This window comes from Rhinopithecus roxellana, chromosome 4 (genome assembly GCF_007565055.1).
Source record: "Rhinopithecus roxellana isolate Shanxi Qingling chromosome 4, ASM756505v1, whole genome shotgun sequence".
NCBI classification, from domain to species: domain Eukaryota; kingdom Metazoa; phylum Chordata; class Mammalia; order Primates; family Cercopithecidae; genus Rhinopithecus; species Rhinopithecus roxellana.
The window spans coordinates 2,183,665-2,202,384 of NC_044552.1; the positions used below are offsets into that span (position 1 = coordinate 2,183,665).

Here is an 18,720-nt window from a genome sequence, read left to right on the forward strand (position 1 = left end):
AGGCTCACCCACAGCTTTATGTTGCTAAAGCAAACAGTCTGGGCAGAAGAATGACAGAATTACGCTCTTTTCTGATTACCTCCCTCTCTGCATCCTGATAAACTAATGATTAGCTTTCCTGTTGGGATTCAGCCCTGACTGGGTAGCTTCAGGCTGTCAACTCAAGCAGACCCCGATGATATCACACAAACCCCTGCCTCACCTTCCTTCCCTGGTGTTTTATTGTGTGTTAACCAGCATCTATCTACATCCAGCACGGGCAGCAGCCCTCACGCGCTAGCCACCATGTAATTCTCCAAGGTAATTCACCAAGGTAATTCTCTTGCCATTGGAAGGCCCCTAAGAAAAGGAAAAAGTCTTCTTTTTGCCTCACTTCTCCACCTTCTGCTACTCAGAAAGTTGCTGTTTACATAAAAGCAATCTTGTAAGTATCAGAATGCAACTGGTTTTTACCTATACTACATAAATTATATTTAAGCAGATATTTTAGTTGAACTTAAAACTAATATGCTTCTCCAGAAATTAAAAGCATATATTGCCTTTGGGTGCTTTTGACTTGGTGGTGAAGAGAACTAACCCATTCAGCACTATCAACTGTAGCAGAAACTTACGCATATTTATGAAGTGAGACTACCGAGGTAATTTGGAAAAGGCCATAAAGTGAGTCACTGGTTTAGATTCTAAGGTGCTACTCCTTCCTGAAACTGTCAATCCAGACCACTGGGAAATACCATGGCTAAACGCAAACATAACTGAACGTGATACAAAGAATGAAACTTTTTTACCTTTTACTTCTCTTGTAGTTAGTTTTTTTCTGTTTCCAAGATCAATGAAACAGATATTTAAAAATCCATTAAAAATCCTTGCTGTGCACATATAATTAACAGTAGATACTCAACAGAATATTTTCTTGATGCCTTTGTATTAAGAAAAACCCAACTTCATAGCAATATTTCAAAAAAGACATTTCATTTTACATTAGGGCCAGAATTACTTTATTGCATTATGTTATCTGTCATATGGCCCTTGACAACAGAACTTAGCAGCACTAATCATGGCCAAATCTTTCAGGAAGATTCAGCAATTCTGATTGAGCAATGCTATGACATTTTCTGGGCATGGACTTAAGAAACACTTGGGAGTTTGGCTCTGTGCTCCTTCGTTTGCTTTTCCTTTGCAATTTCTAGACCTGCCACCAGCACCAAGTAATTTACCCAAGGTATGCTCTGAGATCAGTAACATGACTACTTTGTTTGGCATTTTAAAATACTGTACAGTAACTTGACACCTTATAGTTTGGTAAAACATTTTATAGGCAAAAAGGATAAACTCACTGTAATTAAAAGAAATTTTGAAATATTACATACATACATAGATACATATATTTATACTCAAGTGTAATAAAAATTCAGCTGTTAGATTTCAAAGTCTTTCTTGTCTTTCCCTGGACGGCTAGAGAAATGGGGTATTAGTCTGGGAAATCCCTATGAGTTTTTGGAAAGATAATACATTTCCACAGAGAGAGAGCTCATTTTAGCCAAACCAAGTGACTCATTCTGGTGGACTGGCCACATGCTCACCAAATCTGTCACTTCTTTCTTCCAGGCATAGAGGTGGGTTAAATTTCCCAGTCTCCTTTGCAGCTAGGAATGACCAGAAGGCTGAATGAAGGCGAGGTGCCGTAGGCCATTTCCAAGCCCAGCCCATAAAACATTCCTGCATTCTTTTCCAATTCAATGGCTGAGGACTTAGAGGAGTTGGGTGCCCCAAGATGGAAGAAGCCTGGTCCTTGAACGACCATGTGGAAGACTGGCAACCAAAAACACAGGAGCAGATCTTATGTGAGCAAGAAAAAAAAATCTCCTCTCTTAAGCCTTTGAGATTTGGGGACTTTTTGCTAAAGCAGTCGGACAACACTGACTAATAATGAACTTTTCTAGTCAGTCACATGACCCTGGCCTGCCTTTTCTCATTTAATCCTCACAATAATCCTTTGAGGTAGGAATGATACGTTATCCCTATTTTAAAGACAAGAAAACACGGGCTGAGAAAGTTTAACTGCCTTCCCCCATGTGGGTAACTTGACAAGTTGTTTTGGTTAGAGTAGGTCAGTGGATTACCAAGTTAATTCTCCAGTTGACACCGAGAAAAAGATAGAAGATTCACAAACTTAGAAGATACAGATGAATTTGTTTTTCTTGCATTTGGATTAGCAGAGCTAATGAGTAGAAAATGTGAAATTCAAATCCAAGTAGGCCCAAGTCCAAAGTTTCTACTCTTGACCACCCTCACAAATTAATATGTTTTATTAAAATCCCGAACATATTTATGCTCACTAATAATCTGGATCTCTCATGCATCTAAATAATTAGCTTAAGTCCTAAGATCACTGCTGCTAGGCTTTTTTGCTTAATGTGAACAAATTATTAACAAATTCGATGACTGCTCCATGCCTTAGAAAATCCTTATTGAGAAAGTGCTGAGCGGAGGACTGTGTTGGGCATGTGTATTCACTCAAGAGAGGGAGGAATGGCCAAGAGGGGTCGCTAACCCTCCTTCTCCTTCTAGTTTTTCAGATTCTATAAACAATGAAAGGAAAGAGCATCAGTTTTAGATGACTGCTTTATGCACAGGAAGGCACTATTTCCTTTTAAAGTACAAGTTCAAATAAAGACAAGAAAAGGAGAGGGAGGATAGTAGAAATGCTCTCTCTCTCTCTCCCTTATGGAGGAATACAGAACTCAGACTTCCTAGATAGAATAAAACCTACCGGGCAATCAGTGACCATAAATCATCTTCCCTGAAGTTGAAAAACTTAAGATTAATTTTTCTCTATGTGCAGGTGCATACTGATTCCATGCAAATACACACACGCGCACACACACACACACACACACACACACACACACACACACAGATCATTTCACTGTCAGGTCTTAGCAGCACAAGAAATGCTGGAGAAAACAGGGAAAGTATGAAGGCAGCAGAAAGCCTGCTGCACTTATGGCCCATGAGCTGCAGTTCTCCACCCTCCGGGTGCTTCCCTTCTTGCTCCTGCAAACTACTCAGGGCTAGACTGGTGGGACGTCAGTGGGAGACCTCCCAGGAATTCCCTGAATGATAGTCTTCCTTGGAGTGGTGCCCATCAAGGCATCAGATGCGTGGTTTACAAAAGGTTACCTCTGCAGCTCGGGCCATGGTTAGAATTAACACTCTTGTTTTCTCATCTCTCCTAGGTGAGGTGAGTTGGTCCCAGGCCAAAAAACACTTGTTCATGTCAACTAAACACTTTCTAGAGTTTTATTTTGACATACAACTCTTATAAATGACTGTAGTGTGGCTCTTACATGTAGTGTCTGCAAAAAGGACTCTGGGTAGTGAATAAAGGAAAGGGCCCAGGTCTACATCCTATGGCTGGATTATTAATGTATCACTGAATATTGTTTTTTATGTTTGAGAACTAGAAATAACTTACTTTCCCTATGCTCAACTGCTGTAAAAGTAAATGAATAGTTGAGCAAGCCAGGGTGGGGGCTTCTTGTCCATTTTCCATGTGAGAATCCTTCCATCAACTGGAAGAGGATGGGCTTGACAAATTCTAGACTATAAGAACTATAAAGTACGGGGCGGGGCACGGTGGTCACGCCTGTAATCCCAGCACTTTGGGAGGCCAAGGCAGGCAGATCACGAGGTCAGGAGATAGAGACCATCCTGGCTAACACGGTGAAACCCTGTCTCTACTAAAAATACAAAAAATTAGCTGGGCGTGGTGGCGGGTGCCTGTAGTCCCAGCTACCCGGGAGGCTGAGGCAGGAGAATGGCGTGAACCCAGGAGGCAGAGCTTGCAGTGAGCCAAGATCGCGCCACTGCACTCCAGCCTGGGTGACAAAGCGAGACTGTCTCAAAAAAAAAAACAAAAACAAAAACAAAAAAACCTATAAGTACTATAAGAACTGGGCCATTCTTTTGCCCAAAGATTATTTATGTAAAATACAACAAGGGGAGACAAGAAAAGCTGAGATGTTTTGCAAATGTTTCATAATGTGTTTTATGTCATGAGCATGTAATAAATAAATGAGAAAGGTGATTCTGAACTGCAAGGTGTGACCACTAGTGCATCTTAAGATCAATTCAGTGGGTCATGACCACAGCATAGAATAGACTAGAAGAAAAATGTCAGAATGCAGTGCACATGTTAAGAATATGTTTTGTGAAACTGGGTGGTGAAGTAAAATATCCTTTTTTCTGTGGGTCAAGGCCAAAATGTTGGAGTGTCCTAGTATTAGAGAATGCAAGAGATCTGTTTCCTCATTGCCAAAGTGAGAAAGGAAATTTGAAATTGGGGGTCACCACTGTCAATCAGGGCTGTCAATGAATCCCTTATCCTGCTTCTGCCAGGATAGATGGAAGAGTGAAGGTGGAGGAACTGAAGGGCACATTCTGGTCTGTGGCCTGTGGTCTTATTAAAAAAAAAGAAATCAACATAGATAGAACTGGAGATTGTTATGTTACATGAAATAAGCCAGGCAAATAAGCCAGGCACAGAAAGACAAACATTGCATGTTCTCACTTACTTATAGGATCTAAAAATTAAAAGAAGTGAAATCATTGACATACAGAGTAGAGGGATGGTTACCAAAGGCTGGGAAGGGTAGTGGGGGAGCTGAGGTGGGGAGGTGGGGATGGTTAATGGGTATGAAAATAGTAGTTAGAAAGAATGAATAAGGCCTACTATTTGATAGCATAACAGGGTGACTGTAGTCAATAATAATTGCACATTTTAAAATAATGATAAATAGGCCAGGCGCTGTGGCTCATGCCTGTAATTCCAGCACTTTGGGAGGCCGAGGCGGGTGGATCACGAATTCAGGAGTTCAAGACCAGCCTGACCAACATGGTGAAACCCTGTGTCTTCTAAAAAATACAAAAATTAGCTGGGTGTGGTGGCACGTGCCTATAATCCCAGCTACTCAGGAGGCTGAAGCAGGAGAATCGCTCGAACCCAGGAGGCTGAAGTTGCCGTGAGCCAAGGTAGCACCACTGCACTCCAGCCTGGGTGACGGAGGAAGATTCCGTCTCAAAAAAAAAAAAAGAAAAGAAAAGTTAAGAGTATAATTGTGTTGTTTGCAATACAAAGGATAAATGTTTGAGGGGATGGATGCCCCATTCCCCGTGATGTGGTTATTATGTATAGCATGTCTGTATCAAATCATTTCATGAACCCCATAAATACATATGCCTACTATGTACCCACAAAAAGTTTTAAAAAATTCATTACCTTAGAGTTCAGCAACAAGGGAATTGAGAGAATCCCTATTAATTTTCTATTGCTGTATTACAAATTACTACAACTTAGTGGCTTAAAACAATATCCATTTATCATCTCACAGTTTCTGTAGGTCAGAATTCTGGACCAAGGCAGAGCTAGGTTCTCTGCTCAGGGTCTCACAAGGCTGACATGAGCCACAACCAATCACTAATGTTGGTTTAATTTTGCCTTATGCTGTGGCAGCAAGAGTGGTCACTTGCATTCATTAGCAGGATCCAAGGGACTCCCTGGAAGGTCTTCCAGCCCTAAAAGATCTTCCCTCCCCAATGCCCAAAACTCCTATTGAAGATTCATTCTATACTCTTTTCTCTCAGAGCCCTGTTACAACGCTAAGTAAATAATTATATGAGTCATTATTTAGTAACGCATCCACTAGATATTAAACTGTCTTGCAACAGATAGCTATATAGCGTCAACAAGAAATAAACCTCTGTGGTTATCCATCACTAAGATTTTAGAGATGTTTGTTACTGCAGCATAACACGGTGTACTTTGCTACAGAAATGGTAGGAGAAGAGAATATGAATTTGAGATTTGACCACCAAGGGATTCTGTGCTTGTTGGGATTTTGGATGGCAACGACTGAAGCCTTGCTGCTCAATGTGTAGTGAAAAATCAGCAGCACCAGCATCGCTGGGGAGCCTGTTAGAACTACAGACTCTTGTGCCCCACTTGAGACCAACTGAATCAGACTCTGCACTTTAACAAGATCTCCAGATGATTCAAATCAATACTGAAGTTTGAGAAGCAGTGGTCTGGAGACAGTTGGAAATGAAATTCGGAAGCACCTGAAAGAAATGTGAGCTCAAATTATAACAGTGAGAGCCATCCATACAGCACAGGATCCAAAGTGCGGTCTCTGCACCAGGAGTATCACATCACCTGGGAACTTTTTACAACAGCAGAGTCTTGGGACTCAACCAAGACCTACTGAATTAGAAGCTCTATAAGTGGGGCCCAGCAACCTGAGTTTTGACAACCCTGCAGGGAACTGTCATGCACGCTAAGGGTGGAGAAGCGCTGCTGTACGTCAATGAGAGCTGAAATTACAGCAGTTAATTCTCTTCCTCCTGAAAGAAGGAGGACAGTAAGACACAAATGGTTATAATACTTGTTCCTATGAGAAAATATGATCTGCATTATGATACTCATCTTTAAGATGCATCTTCTAGAATGCATACTGGGTGGATCAAGGTCTGGCCATAGACTGTTTTCACCACTGTGGCAACTGTGTGACAGACGCAGTTGACAGCAATGACTTGAGCACACCCTGAGAGTGATCTTGTATGGCAGATCCACCTGAATGTGTGTTCAGAGTTTGCAACTAAAGAATCTAGGAGTGGCCAACCTGGAGATCCATTGCTCTTCTATGAGGAACATTTGAGCCCCTGGTGCTTCCCGGGGAATACCATGGAACACCGGCCATGTGGGGCAATGGAGGCCTTTTGTTTTAGGTTAAATGAAGGTTATCAGGTGGAGGTTGTTAGATGGAGGATGTTACATGAAAATGCTACATAAATTACATGCCTTTTGCAAGTGGTTGTAGTTCTCCTGTCCAGCCCTCTGCTACTGGACTCTCTCCCCTGTATGCAAATACCCAATAAAACCCGAGGTCTTGTTTGCTGGTTGTGGGACTCCTCTTCAGCCTCATGAGCCTGTACCATCCCCACTGGAGTGGATAGGGGTTCCGAACAACATGTGGTAATCTCTCAGGTCTGCTTTTCTCTCAGGTGGAAGTCGTAGGATGGTGTTCTGAATAAAGAGGAAAGGGAAGTAGAGGGAAGGGCCAGGAAGGGAGGTAGGCATCATAAGCCTGCTTGGCATTTTGCTGGTCCTGGTCCAGGCCTTATTGCACATGGAACATTGTGGTAAGTGCTGCCAGGCATTTCCAGTGCATGCCTCCCTGGGAACCAGTTTCCCTCCCCTTTATCAAGAATTCAATAGAGCCAGGCACAGTGGTTCACGCCTGTAATAACAACTCAGGAGGCTGAGGTGGGAGGATCATTTGAGCCCATGAGTTCAAGGCTGCAATGAGCTAGGATTGCACCACTGCACTCCAGCCTGGGTGACAGAGCAAGAGCAAGAACCCATCTTTAAAAAAAGAAAAGATAAAAAAAGAGAGAGGATGCAGTAGAGTAAGAAAGGGAAACTGTAGATATGACCAAGAATCTGCACAGCCACATGCTAAGCCACACAGTGTCCCTGACCCTGGCTCATGCTGGAATGCCACAGACCCAACGCCTTCATTCATTGTTCATTCACTCACATTTTCATCCAATGTCTAGTGAGTGGCTTTTTTGTCTAAGGCCTGCAAAGCCATTGGAGAGGCCTCTTGTTCTGAGGCTTAGGGAAGGGATGGAGTGGTAACCCAGTGAGGAAAGTCACAGTTCTTCTTCTACCTGAGAATCTCAATTGGACCACCTCTCCTCCCACTTCACAGAAAAGGCAGGCTAAGGCTGAATCTACAACACATCACTTTGTGATTTCCTAGTTTCACTTTGCTCTTCTGCAAAGCAGAGATTGAGAAGACCACAGAGGAAAATGCATCCATGATGGAACACGGAATATTTTCACCCCTACAGAGCCTCCTACCTAGGCTGTGAGCTAACTCCTTTCATGTGGAGTGAGGTGACATATCCATCTCAGATGGGGGCTGACAGCTCTGGTTGGAAGTCCGAATAACCCATGAAGCCCATAGAAATCTCTAAGCCCAGGCCACTCCTCAGACCAATGAAGTCAGAGACTCTTGGGTTGGGACCCGGGTACCGGTATTTTTTTTTAATTTTGCAGGTGATTCTACCGCACAAGCATGGCTGGAAACGACCATTCCAGGGAGGGTCTCGGGTCTCAGGTCTTGCCCCTTTATGGAGCTGAGTGTCATCCCCTGAAGGTCAAAGTTCTGGATTCCCAGGATTCTTAGCTCAAATTTTTCAATTTCAGGAGTTTGTTTTATAATTCAAAGTGAGCTATTACATTTAAGCTATTGTGTCATAACGTATACTCAATTTATTTTTTACTTACATAAATGTTTATAATTTCAGATGCAGAATATTTAGCCAAAAGAACAATTTTTATTTTTTTCTGATATAACGAAGTATGCCAGTAGTAGAACTACTTTTTAATGAATAATTTCATTCGTGACACAATTAGCATGGTCAAAAGTTGTCATTATGAACCCTTGGTAGAGGGAATGCAGTTATTTGCATGATACAATGTCAGTAGTTTGGGCAGGTGGTGACTACGCTTTGGTTTAGAGAGTGGGAAATTTACAGGGCCTAGGGAATGAGACGGACCTCCGCCAACTATTACTTTGCTCTTAACATCTGTTATCACAATTTCATTCCTTCTGTATTAAAATTTACCATGGGCCTTACTTGGTAATTTTACAATAGATTAAAAGTTGTTAAAATTACTACATTGGTAATATTGTTGCAGTTAGCATCAGATCCTCTAATTTTACAATAGATTAAAAGTTGTTAAAATTACTACATTGGTAATATTGTTGCAGTTAGCATCAGATCCTCTAACGCCTCTAAATATCTTTAACCTAAGAAAAGTTCATTCATATTTATGGTGGAAGAGAAAGGCGAGGTGGACTATGCCTAAGTTCTTAAGACTCATGAAAATTCTTTCCAATTTTGGTGCTTTGAGAATGAGGATCAGCAGCATAGGCATCACCCAGGAGCTTAATAAAAAGCAGAATCTTGGGACACAATCCAGGCCTGATGAACCAGAAACTGCAATGAAGCTCCGCAGACGACCCGTAAACACAAAACACTTAACCACCGGTTTAGCCCATCTACGTTACTTAGGAAATAGGAGGTAATAAAATCCATACACGGAGGTTAGAGATGATCATAGATGTGAACAGTCTTTGAAAACAAAGCAGCTCAAAATCTGGGCTAAAAATTAGTTATAAACACTTCCGTGATTATAAAAGGTTGTGAGACTAGTATAAAGATGACACAAGTCAACTCACCTTTTAAACTGGTAACGTTCATTTGTTACAGTAAGAATTTGACCATAATGCCATATTAGTAGTAAGACAACACATTGCTTGCTTTCTTCTTTTTTTCACAAATGGCATACTTAAAAAAAAAACAAAACAAAACTTGTCTACTATTAATGAGATTATGAGAGAGAAGAATTGTTCTATACCATGATCCAGATTACAGACAGAACCTACACGTGCTCTAAGTCTCATTTTGAGGAGGTCAACTATAATAAATGCTTCTGTTGCCTCCTTGTTTTCCATCTTACACTGCCCATACCTTGGGACACCTTCCCTCTCGGGACACTATCTTACCTCGTGGGGTTGTTGGTACTGAGAAGCCATCAGAAGGAAAGACCGCTGGGCCTGGAAAGCGCTGTGCACCATTTCTGCCTGGGAACAAAGAGGAAAATGGCAGTTTCCATGTTTGACTCCTAAAAATTGTTACCATATAATCAGGCAATTCCACCCGCAGGTATATACTCAAGAAAAATGAAAATATATCTTCACACAAAAACTTGTAAATGAATGTTCATAACAGCATCATATAATAACTAAAACATGGGAACAACCCGAATATCCATCAAATCGTGAACCAATAAACAATGTGATTGATCCATACAAGAGAATATTATTCAGCATGAAAAAGAGACGAGGCACTGACACCTGCTACGACACAGGTGACCCTTGACAACATTATGCTGAGTGAATGAAGCCAGTCGCAAAAGAGTACATTTGTATGATCCCATTTATATAAAATGTCCAGGAGAAGCAAATCTGTAGAGACAGAAACCACTACAGATGAGTGGGTGCTGGGGCTGCTGGGAGGGAGGAATGGGGAGTGAACTGCTAATGGGTATGGGGTTTCCTTTGGGGGTGGTGAAAATGTTCGGGAAATAGACAGTGATGATGGTTTCAAAACTTGGTGACTATACTGAATCATACGCTTTAAGAAGGTGAATATTATGACATGTGAATTTTACTTCAATAAAGTTGTTAAAAAATGTTTGAGCTCCAAAGTGCACTTGTTTTCAAAGGCTGTCTCTCTCTTACCCTCTTTCACATCTGCCCAAATTCTATTCTACACCTTCAGGAGGAAAGAGAATTGTCCTTTAAACCATCCCCATTTAGATATGCTCACTGAAAGCCAGTGGCTTCTAATCATTAAGATGAGCCCAGGGGAGATTTCAGTGCCATCTGGGCCCTGGTAAAGGGGACCCCACTTGGACTCAACACCCCACAAGGAGACGTGCAAGCAGGAATGCCCTCAAACACATATTCTCTTACCTTCACCCTTGACTCATTCAACTAATTTGTTAATTTTGGTTTTTTGGGGGGGTTCTTTTTTCTTTGTTATGTTAATTTTTTAAATTAAACAAATTACAGAAGTGTACCAAGAAAAAATATCCAGATCACCGAGAATTAACCATTTTGGCATTTTTTTCTAGTTTTTAAGAAAATTCACGCAGTTATTCTTTTAAGATAAAGCATACTGACTTGGAATAAATTTTTTTTTTTTTTTAATGTGTAAAGTTTCAAAGATTAAGCAAGGCATGGTGGCTCATGCCTGTAATCTCAGCACTTTGGGAGGCCGAGGTGGGCAGATCACCTGAGGTCAGGAGTTCGAGACCAGATTGGTCAACACGGTGAAACCCCTGTCTCTACTGAAAATACAAAAATTACCCATGCATAGTGGTGCACGCCTGTAGTCCCAGCTATTTGGGAGGCTGAGGCAGAAGAATCATGTGAACTTGGGTGGCGGAGGCTGCAGTGAGCTGAGACCGTGCCACTGCACTTCAGACTGGGTGACAGAGGGAGACTACGTCTCAAAAAAAAAAAAAAAAAATGTTTCAAAGATTACAGGGTTTTTTTTTGTTGTTTGTTTGTTTTCTTTTTTTGTCTGTTTGTTTTAGAGACAGGGTCTCACTCTGTCACCCAGGCTGCAGTGCAGTGGTGCAATCTTAGTTCACTGCAGCCTTCAACTCTTGGACTCAAGCAATCCTCCTGCCTCAGCCTCCTGAGTAGTTGGGGCCACAGGTGCACACTACCACAATTGACTAATTTTTAAATTTTTTAGTAGAGATGAGTTCTTGCTATGTTGTCCAGGCTGGTCTCAAACTCCTGGGCTCAAGCGATCCTCCTCTCTTGGTCTCCCAAAGTGCTGGGATTACAGGCATGAGCCACCACACCTAGCAAAGATTCAAGTTTTAAAAAAATGCCTCACAACCTAGAAATAATCATTAAATGAACATCATTGTAACCACCTTTTAAGAATATATGCAGAGCGACTTATAAAATGGGCTCATACCTAGTGCTACACTTTTTTCTTCTTAAAAAATATTTTATTTTTAAAATTAAAATTTTTAACCACTAGTCATTGAGCAAAAAAAGCATACATTTTAATTATGATTGAATAGTAGAGATGAAAATGAAAAGGAACTGTTAAACTTCAAAGAAAAGTTTCTGTACCATAATAGTTTTTATGTCCTAAATGATCTTTCTAAGGTTTAAAAAGAAAGATGATAAAATGTTGAGATTGGGGTAATTATATATTGCATTCTAAAAGACATAATTCTAGATAGTATTGATTGACTTCTTGCTGGGAAAGATGAGAACATAAGTACTTACACTTTTTCCATCTCTGATCCCTATCTTCCATAGTTTTTAGTTATTATTTTTATTTTCTCCAAACTGATAGCATTCATATTCGATCTATAATATTAGTGTACATAGTTATTAAGTATTAGTTCTGCATTTAAGCAAACCTAATGATTCTCACCTTAACTTCTCCGTTTCTGAGTTATTTTTATTTTTTTTTAATTGGCTGGACATTCGTTATTGTGTATTTTCTTCAACAAGGTGTCAAAGTGGTTTTAGTTCTTTCAGGTTGAAGCATGTCTCCCTGTTGTCTTTACCTTTTAACAACATCTTGATGGGATATAATATCCTTGAGTGATTTTCTCTCTCTATTTTCAGAGAGCATGGCCCCAGCTGTGGCAATAGTGACGTCTGAGACTAGCTTGATTTTTTTCTCCCTTGTAGGAAATTGACTTATTCTGATTTGATATCTCAAGAATTATTTCTTTATCCTTGAGGTTTAATGGCTTAACTAAGATATGTTTGCATTTTGAGCATTCCATAGTATATTTCCTGGAATAGACTTGGTTCTTTCTTCATTTCTGGGAAATTTTATTATATCTTTCAGTGTCTCTTCTGTTCCTTTTGTTAGAGTCTCTATTCAGGGACCCAATTATCCTCACAGTGTAGAATATTTGAATGTCTTAATATATTTTAGAGTCTGTCTTTAATCTCCTTGTTTGTTATCTGTATTCTCTGTGATTATAAGAATACTTTTCCTATTGTTAGTAAACAAATTTTCAACAGGTCTCATATAGGTTACCATTTCTAATTTATATATCATTTTTGCATTAATGTGTTTAATTCTTGATTTGTCAGACTTTAAATCTCCCTTTTCATTTCATTCTTGTTTTATCACCTTGTCTTTAGGCTATTTTAAAAATACTCTTTATACTTTTGTTAAATTCTAAGAGTACAAGTTATCTTCTTATTAAGCCATTGTGAGGAACCTGTTTCTGTTCCTTAAGTCCCGTCTTCTTCAAGCCCACATCCTTCTACTTTGCATGCTAGCCTCCTTTCTGACGCAGTACTTGTAGCTGCCACACTGGATCTTTCCATTTTGCGCGTATTTTAATTTTTTCAGATACTTTAATTTTTCTGATAAAAAGTGGGTGATTCCTTGCCATCATATTGGAGATCAGCTTCTTTCCCCTTTCAAGCAAGAATCTGGGGGCTAAATGCTTTCTGCTCTCTATTCTTCAAGGCCTGCTAGAACAGGAAGAGGAAGAATCTGGCTGAGATGATGTCGTCTTATTTGTGTCTTCAAGTGCTGCTCATTCTTCTGGGAATTTGCTAAATGCCCCAAACCAGGATTCACTCCACGTACTTGGAACACACAACATTCGGATGGAGTGGTCCCTTGTGACTTTAGATCAGTTCTCCAATTCAGAACCTAGACATGAGGGCTTTACATCTATAAACAGAAGCAGTCCACAGTGTTTTATTTCTTGCTTCGTATTCTCCTTTCCTGATATCATTACCCCTAAGGAATGTCTTTAAGGGGGGCTGGAGGCAGGTTTAGAAATCAAAAGCCACTCAGTCACCAGTTACTAAAATGTATTGCTTTAGATTATGGGTTTTTTGTCTGCTTACTATTAGTGAGGTGTTTTTCTTTAACTCCTTTTTTTTTTTTGCTCCTTTTGGGGAGAGAAAAATTCCGTGATTCGGTTTTATTTGGTCATGAGTTTATATTCTTCTATACATAATTTCATTTTTAATCTCTTCCTTTTTAGCTCCACATCTGTTTATGGGCAGTTTCTATCTCTCTGCAATCTTGGATATGACTGACTTCTCTAATAGATAGGCAAGAACTTGCTTAATACATTTTCAAAAACAGATACCAAAACAACAAAATAACAACAGGAGGATTAGGTTAATTTGATCCCCGTGTCAATATCAGATAACTTTCTGGGTTGGAAGGGTAAATGTGTTAACTAACAGAAAACGACTAGTTTTTGTCAAACCACTTCATATTAACGTTTTGGCATCTGACAAATGTTCCAAAATATAACTGAAATGAACGAACACCTTATTCTTGCTTCTAACATTCCTTGTCACTTCTCATCCAACGATATTTTTTCCCACTGAGAAGAAAATGTCTGAAATCAAACCAAGATTTGTAGACTATTTACATTAAAATCACAAATTCAATCATCATTAACGCAATAGGTATAAGTCTCATGAATGTTTAAATTAGTATATGTTTTTCTCAAAGTCATTTTGGAGTACACCATCTTCTTTCTCTTTGTCCTGGTAGCCTGATTGCTGGGACTATATTGCTCAAGATCTCAAATTTTGGATATTCATTAGGGAAGGATAGAGGGCTTTCAAATTTCACTGTCCTGGAGGCCATTATGACATTGTGAATGGGAAGCTCTGAGCTATGCAGTATTTTTCCATGTATCAAAACATGTATTTCAGTGATTCAGAAGGACTTTTGTCAGTCTCTAATGACCACGTTTCCAAATAAAAGACTACAAAATACAACTTTGCACAGCTTGGCTATAAATAAAATAAGTGCACTTTTCCCCAGCAACGATAATATAGAGGTAACGTCCTCACCTATGACAAGCTTTGCAGAGCCGACTGAATTGTAGTTGCTGTGGAAACAGTAATTTGGATGGTCTGACTTCTGCAGTTAAAATTGTAGCTCAGAGGTGGCATTAACAATATTTTGTAGTTATCCCAAGATGAGTATGATCATTAGCCTTTCCCTAGTAACAACATTTAGCCTGTTGCTAATAGAGCAATTTTCTGGCACGTCTGATAAGCAAAGATGGCCAATTTCATTAATTAGTCTCTTCCTCCAAATGGTGTTTCATGGGAACAATAGAAGTTGAGGTTGGGGTGGAGAATGGCCTAATACTGAGATATCTGCTTCAACTCTCCCTTCCATTTTGCTTATGTAGACAAAACCTTTCTGAGAATTTGACTGTGTACCTCTTTCAGCTTCCTGGAACTCTGGGTATAATTAGCAGACCCTAATCCACACTCATTTTTAACCTCATCAGTCCACATGTCAAAGGACTTTCATTCCAACTTCCGATCCACTTGCTTCTTCCTTCTGGAAAGTTCCATGAGTCCCTTCAACCAGACAGCATCCTATTTAGGAGCAATTTTACTGAACCTGCTGAGTCTGGTAACTTGAAAGGGAGAATTTGGCTCACTCAGGCAGTTCAAAACACTGTGAAAGAAAAAGCCAAACGTAGGGGTTTTCAGTAATGACAAATAATCGAGGGGTTTTGCTGAGTTTGTCCATCACATGTGTGCAGCGCTCAGAAAGCCTGGACAACCTTTGTGGGTGAACATGTGCATCTATCTGCCTGTGAGCATGTGTGTGCAGAGAGGAAAGGGACAATTTTGGCAAGGTCAAATCTGTGCATTCTGTTTGAACTTTACCACTTATCACACCAGTAACCGGGGTTCTCAGACAGCCTGGTGGAACATCTATTGCTGTGTGGTCTTAGGACGAAGAACAGGGGAATGAATTTCAGAAATCAGTTTAAAACCAGCCTTGGCAGTCAGCAGACACTAGCGAAATATGACTTATTTCTATCTAATCCCCTCAGGAAAGACAGCTGGCTCCCTAGGGAAGCCCAGTTAATTTCTGAATACTCATCAAAGCTTTGCATTGTTTCACTGGAAGCACTACAGGCTGCAAAGTCCCATGTGGATGGCAAAATGAACAGGCACAACAGGGGGAAAAGCCACAGGCAATACTTGGAAGATGGAAAAAGCATCCAGCCTGGGTGCTTGTGCTAAAGGCATTTCCAGATCCTTCTGAAACTGCATCAGCCCTCTTCTTGAGAACCAGACAGCCAAGGGAAGGGGCCCCTCTTCCTCTAAAGATGGGGGAATGGGCATCTGTATACTCAGTGCAATTTGCAGGCCCTATTCCCAATGCCATCCTCACATAACTCCCCAGTTAGTCTACTGATGCCCTGTTTTTCATAGAGACACTGTGTTTTCAGATTTGTTGTTTAGGGGCCTGTCCTGTACCCTAAAGGAAAAGTCGCTAGATTTTCTGCCAATGAAGAGTTAAAGAAGAACCTGACAGATGAAACTGAGATAAGAAATGAGCCCCCAAAAGAGGTAATAGAAGAAAATGTGGCACATATACACCATGGAATACTATGCAGCCATAAAAAGGGATGACTTCGTGTCCTTTGTAGGGACATGGATGCAGCTGGAAACCATCATTCTCAGCAAACTATTGCAAGAACAGAAAACCAAACACCGCATGTTCTCACTCATAGGTGGGAACTGAGCAATGAGATCACTTGGACTCGGGAAGGGGAACATCACACACTGGGGCCTATCACGGGCGGCGGGGGAGGGACTGCATTGGGAGTTATACCTGATGTAAATGACGAGTTGATGGGTGCTGACGGGTTGATGGGTGCAGCACACCAACATGGCACAAGTATACATATGTAACAAACCTGCACGTTATCCACATGTACCCTAGAACTTAAAGTATAATTAAAAAAAAAAAATTTCACCCATTTCGTGATTTTGCTTAAAACAAGACTGAAGACGCCTGATTTTGTAAATGTGAACATAAGCACCAACCCTGTAAACACAGATTAAGATATCTGAGTTGACATATGATGCACCTCGCAGAAGACTTGAACCAGTGGTTCTGAGTGTCCATCAAAATCAACTGGAGGCTTTCTTAAAACAGACTGTTGAGTCGCATCTCTGGAGTTTCTGATTCAGTAGATTTGGGTTGGCCCGAGAATTCGCATTTCTAACAAGTTCTCAGGTGAGGCTGATGCTTCAAGTCTGGACACTGCACTTTCAAAACCACTGGCCTAAATGATACTTCATATATTTCGTCTCTCATTTCTATTCCATTTTCATTAGCAGCTGAATTAACAAAACAGTTCAGAGGGCATCCACTACAAAACCATTAGCAGCAGTGAATCTGTACAAGTCGGCAGCAACCGCGCAGTTCTTGCTTCCTCATAAGAAAGAATTCGACTGAGGGGCACAGGCAGAGAGAGGTACTGAGGCAAGTTTGAGAGCAGGAGGGAAAGTTTATTAAAAAGTTTAGGCTGGGAGTGGTGGCTCACGCCTGTAATCCCAGCACTTTGGGAGGCCGAGGCGGGCGGTTCACGAGGTCAGGAGATTGAGACCATCCTGGCTAACACAGTGAAACCCCGTCTCTACTAAAGAATACAAAAAATTAGCCGGGAGTGGTGGCGGGAGCCTGTAGTCCCAGCTGCTTGGGAGGCTGAGGCAGGAGAATGAAATGAACCCAGGAGGCAGAGATTGCAGTGAGCCGAGATAACGCCACTGCACTCTAGCCTGGGCGACAGAGCAAGACTCCATGTCAAAAAAAAAAAAAAGAGAAAGAAAGAAAACAGTTTAGAGCAGGAATGAAAGGAAGTAAAGTACACTTGGAAGAGGGCCAAGCGGGTGACTTGAGAGTTTCAAGTGTGTGACTTGCCCTTCGATTTGGGGTTCTACATGCTGGCATTCTTCCTGGGTCTGTGTCTCTTCTCTGATTCTTCCTTTGGGGTGGGCTGTCCGTATGCACACCTGCCAGCCCTTGAGAGGGACCACATGCGGTGTGTTATTTAAGTTGTGTGCATGCTCACTTGAGGCATTTTTTTCTCTTAGCAGTTGGGCATTCCTAGAGGAAGGTCATATACCAGTTAAACTCCACCATTTTGTCTCTTAGTGCTCATGCTTGAGTCTGCTCACCCAGCTCCTTAGATCTTATCGAGAACTTATCACCAGTTTCAGGTTTTTCCTATTTATTGGGAGCCTGCCTTTCCCTGGTGCCAGCTGCGACTAATCATTATTTTAGCAAGACAGTTAACAACCTCTGGACCATCACCTGATGGTGGCCTGACGTTCCTGGAGTGGGGGCCCTCCTGCCCTGCTCCTGTCTGACTCACAACCTGCTGTAACAAAACCATGCACTCATACCGTCCGAAGGGGCTCCTTTCATTCAATCCTTGCATTTTTTTAAGTGAAGGGATGAACATCTAGAAAAAATAAAGCTCTCTGCCCAAGTGGCAAAGCTGAAGCAAGAATTCCTAAATCCTGATTCTTCCCAAGTTCTCTTCTATTGCCCAGGGAGAGACTTGAAGCATAGAAAACGGAAAAGTTTGGCAAAAGAAAATGAAAACAATGCAGATCACGAGAGCTGGATATAACTGCGTCAAGCCAATGTTCTTTTGAAACATATCAAGCAAGACTGACTTCAGAGCTACTACCACTTACCTAATGGAAGAAGACAAGTGGGCAGTGTTAAGCCAGTCATGGGAACTACCACCACCCAAAAGTATTTATAAAGCAGTCACGTGAGCACTTTGCCTCTCTGCTGAGCACAGGGCAGCCATGGTAATGGTAGATGACAAAAGAAGAGTGAAAGGAAAGAAAACAAGACTCCAGGGCAAAAATGTGCTAATGGTGTTTGGGAGCAGAGGCTGCAGGCGAAGACAGAATGCCCCATCACATCCCTACTCAGCCAGCGCCTGGACACTTACGTTTTTTTTTTTTTTTTTTTTTTTTTGAGACGGAGTCTTGCTCTGTCGCCCGGGCTGGAGTGCAGTGGCCGGATCTCAGCTCACTGCAAGCTCCGCCTCCCGAGTTTACACCATTCTCCTGCCTCAGCCTCCGGAGTAGCTGGGACTACAGGCGTCCGCCACTTCGCCCGGCTAGTTTTTTGTATTTTTAGTAGAGACGGGTTTTCACAGTGTTAGCCAGGATGGTCTCGATCTCCTGACCTCGTGATCCGCCCGTCTCGGCC

At 41.3% G+C, this 18,720-nt stretch overlaps 1 protein-coding gene across 1 annotated transcript in view; it reads right to left on the minus strand.

Annotated features, from left to right (window-relative positions):
• CAP2 (cyclase associated actin cytoskeleton regulatory protein 2) overlaps positions 1-18,720 on the minus strand; it is a 166,098-nt gene that overhangs the window by 84,030 nt on the left and 63,348 nt on the right. The window contains exon 4 of the mRNA XM_010352727.2: positions 9,636-9,713. Within this exon, the coding sequence (XP_010351029.1) occupies positions 9,636-9,713 (78 nt within the window). The remainder of the gene's footprint in view (positions 1-9,635; positions 9,714-18,720) is intronic.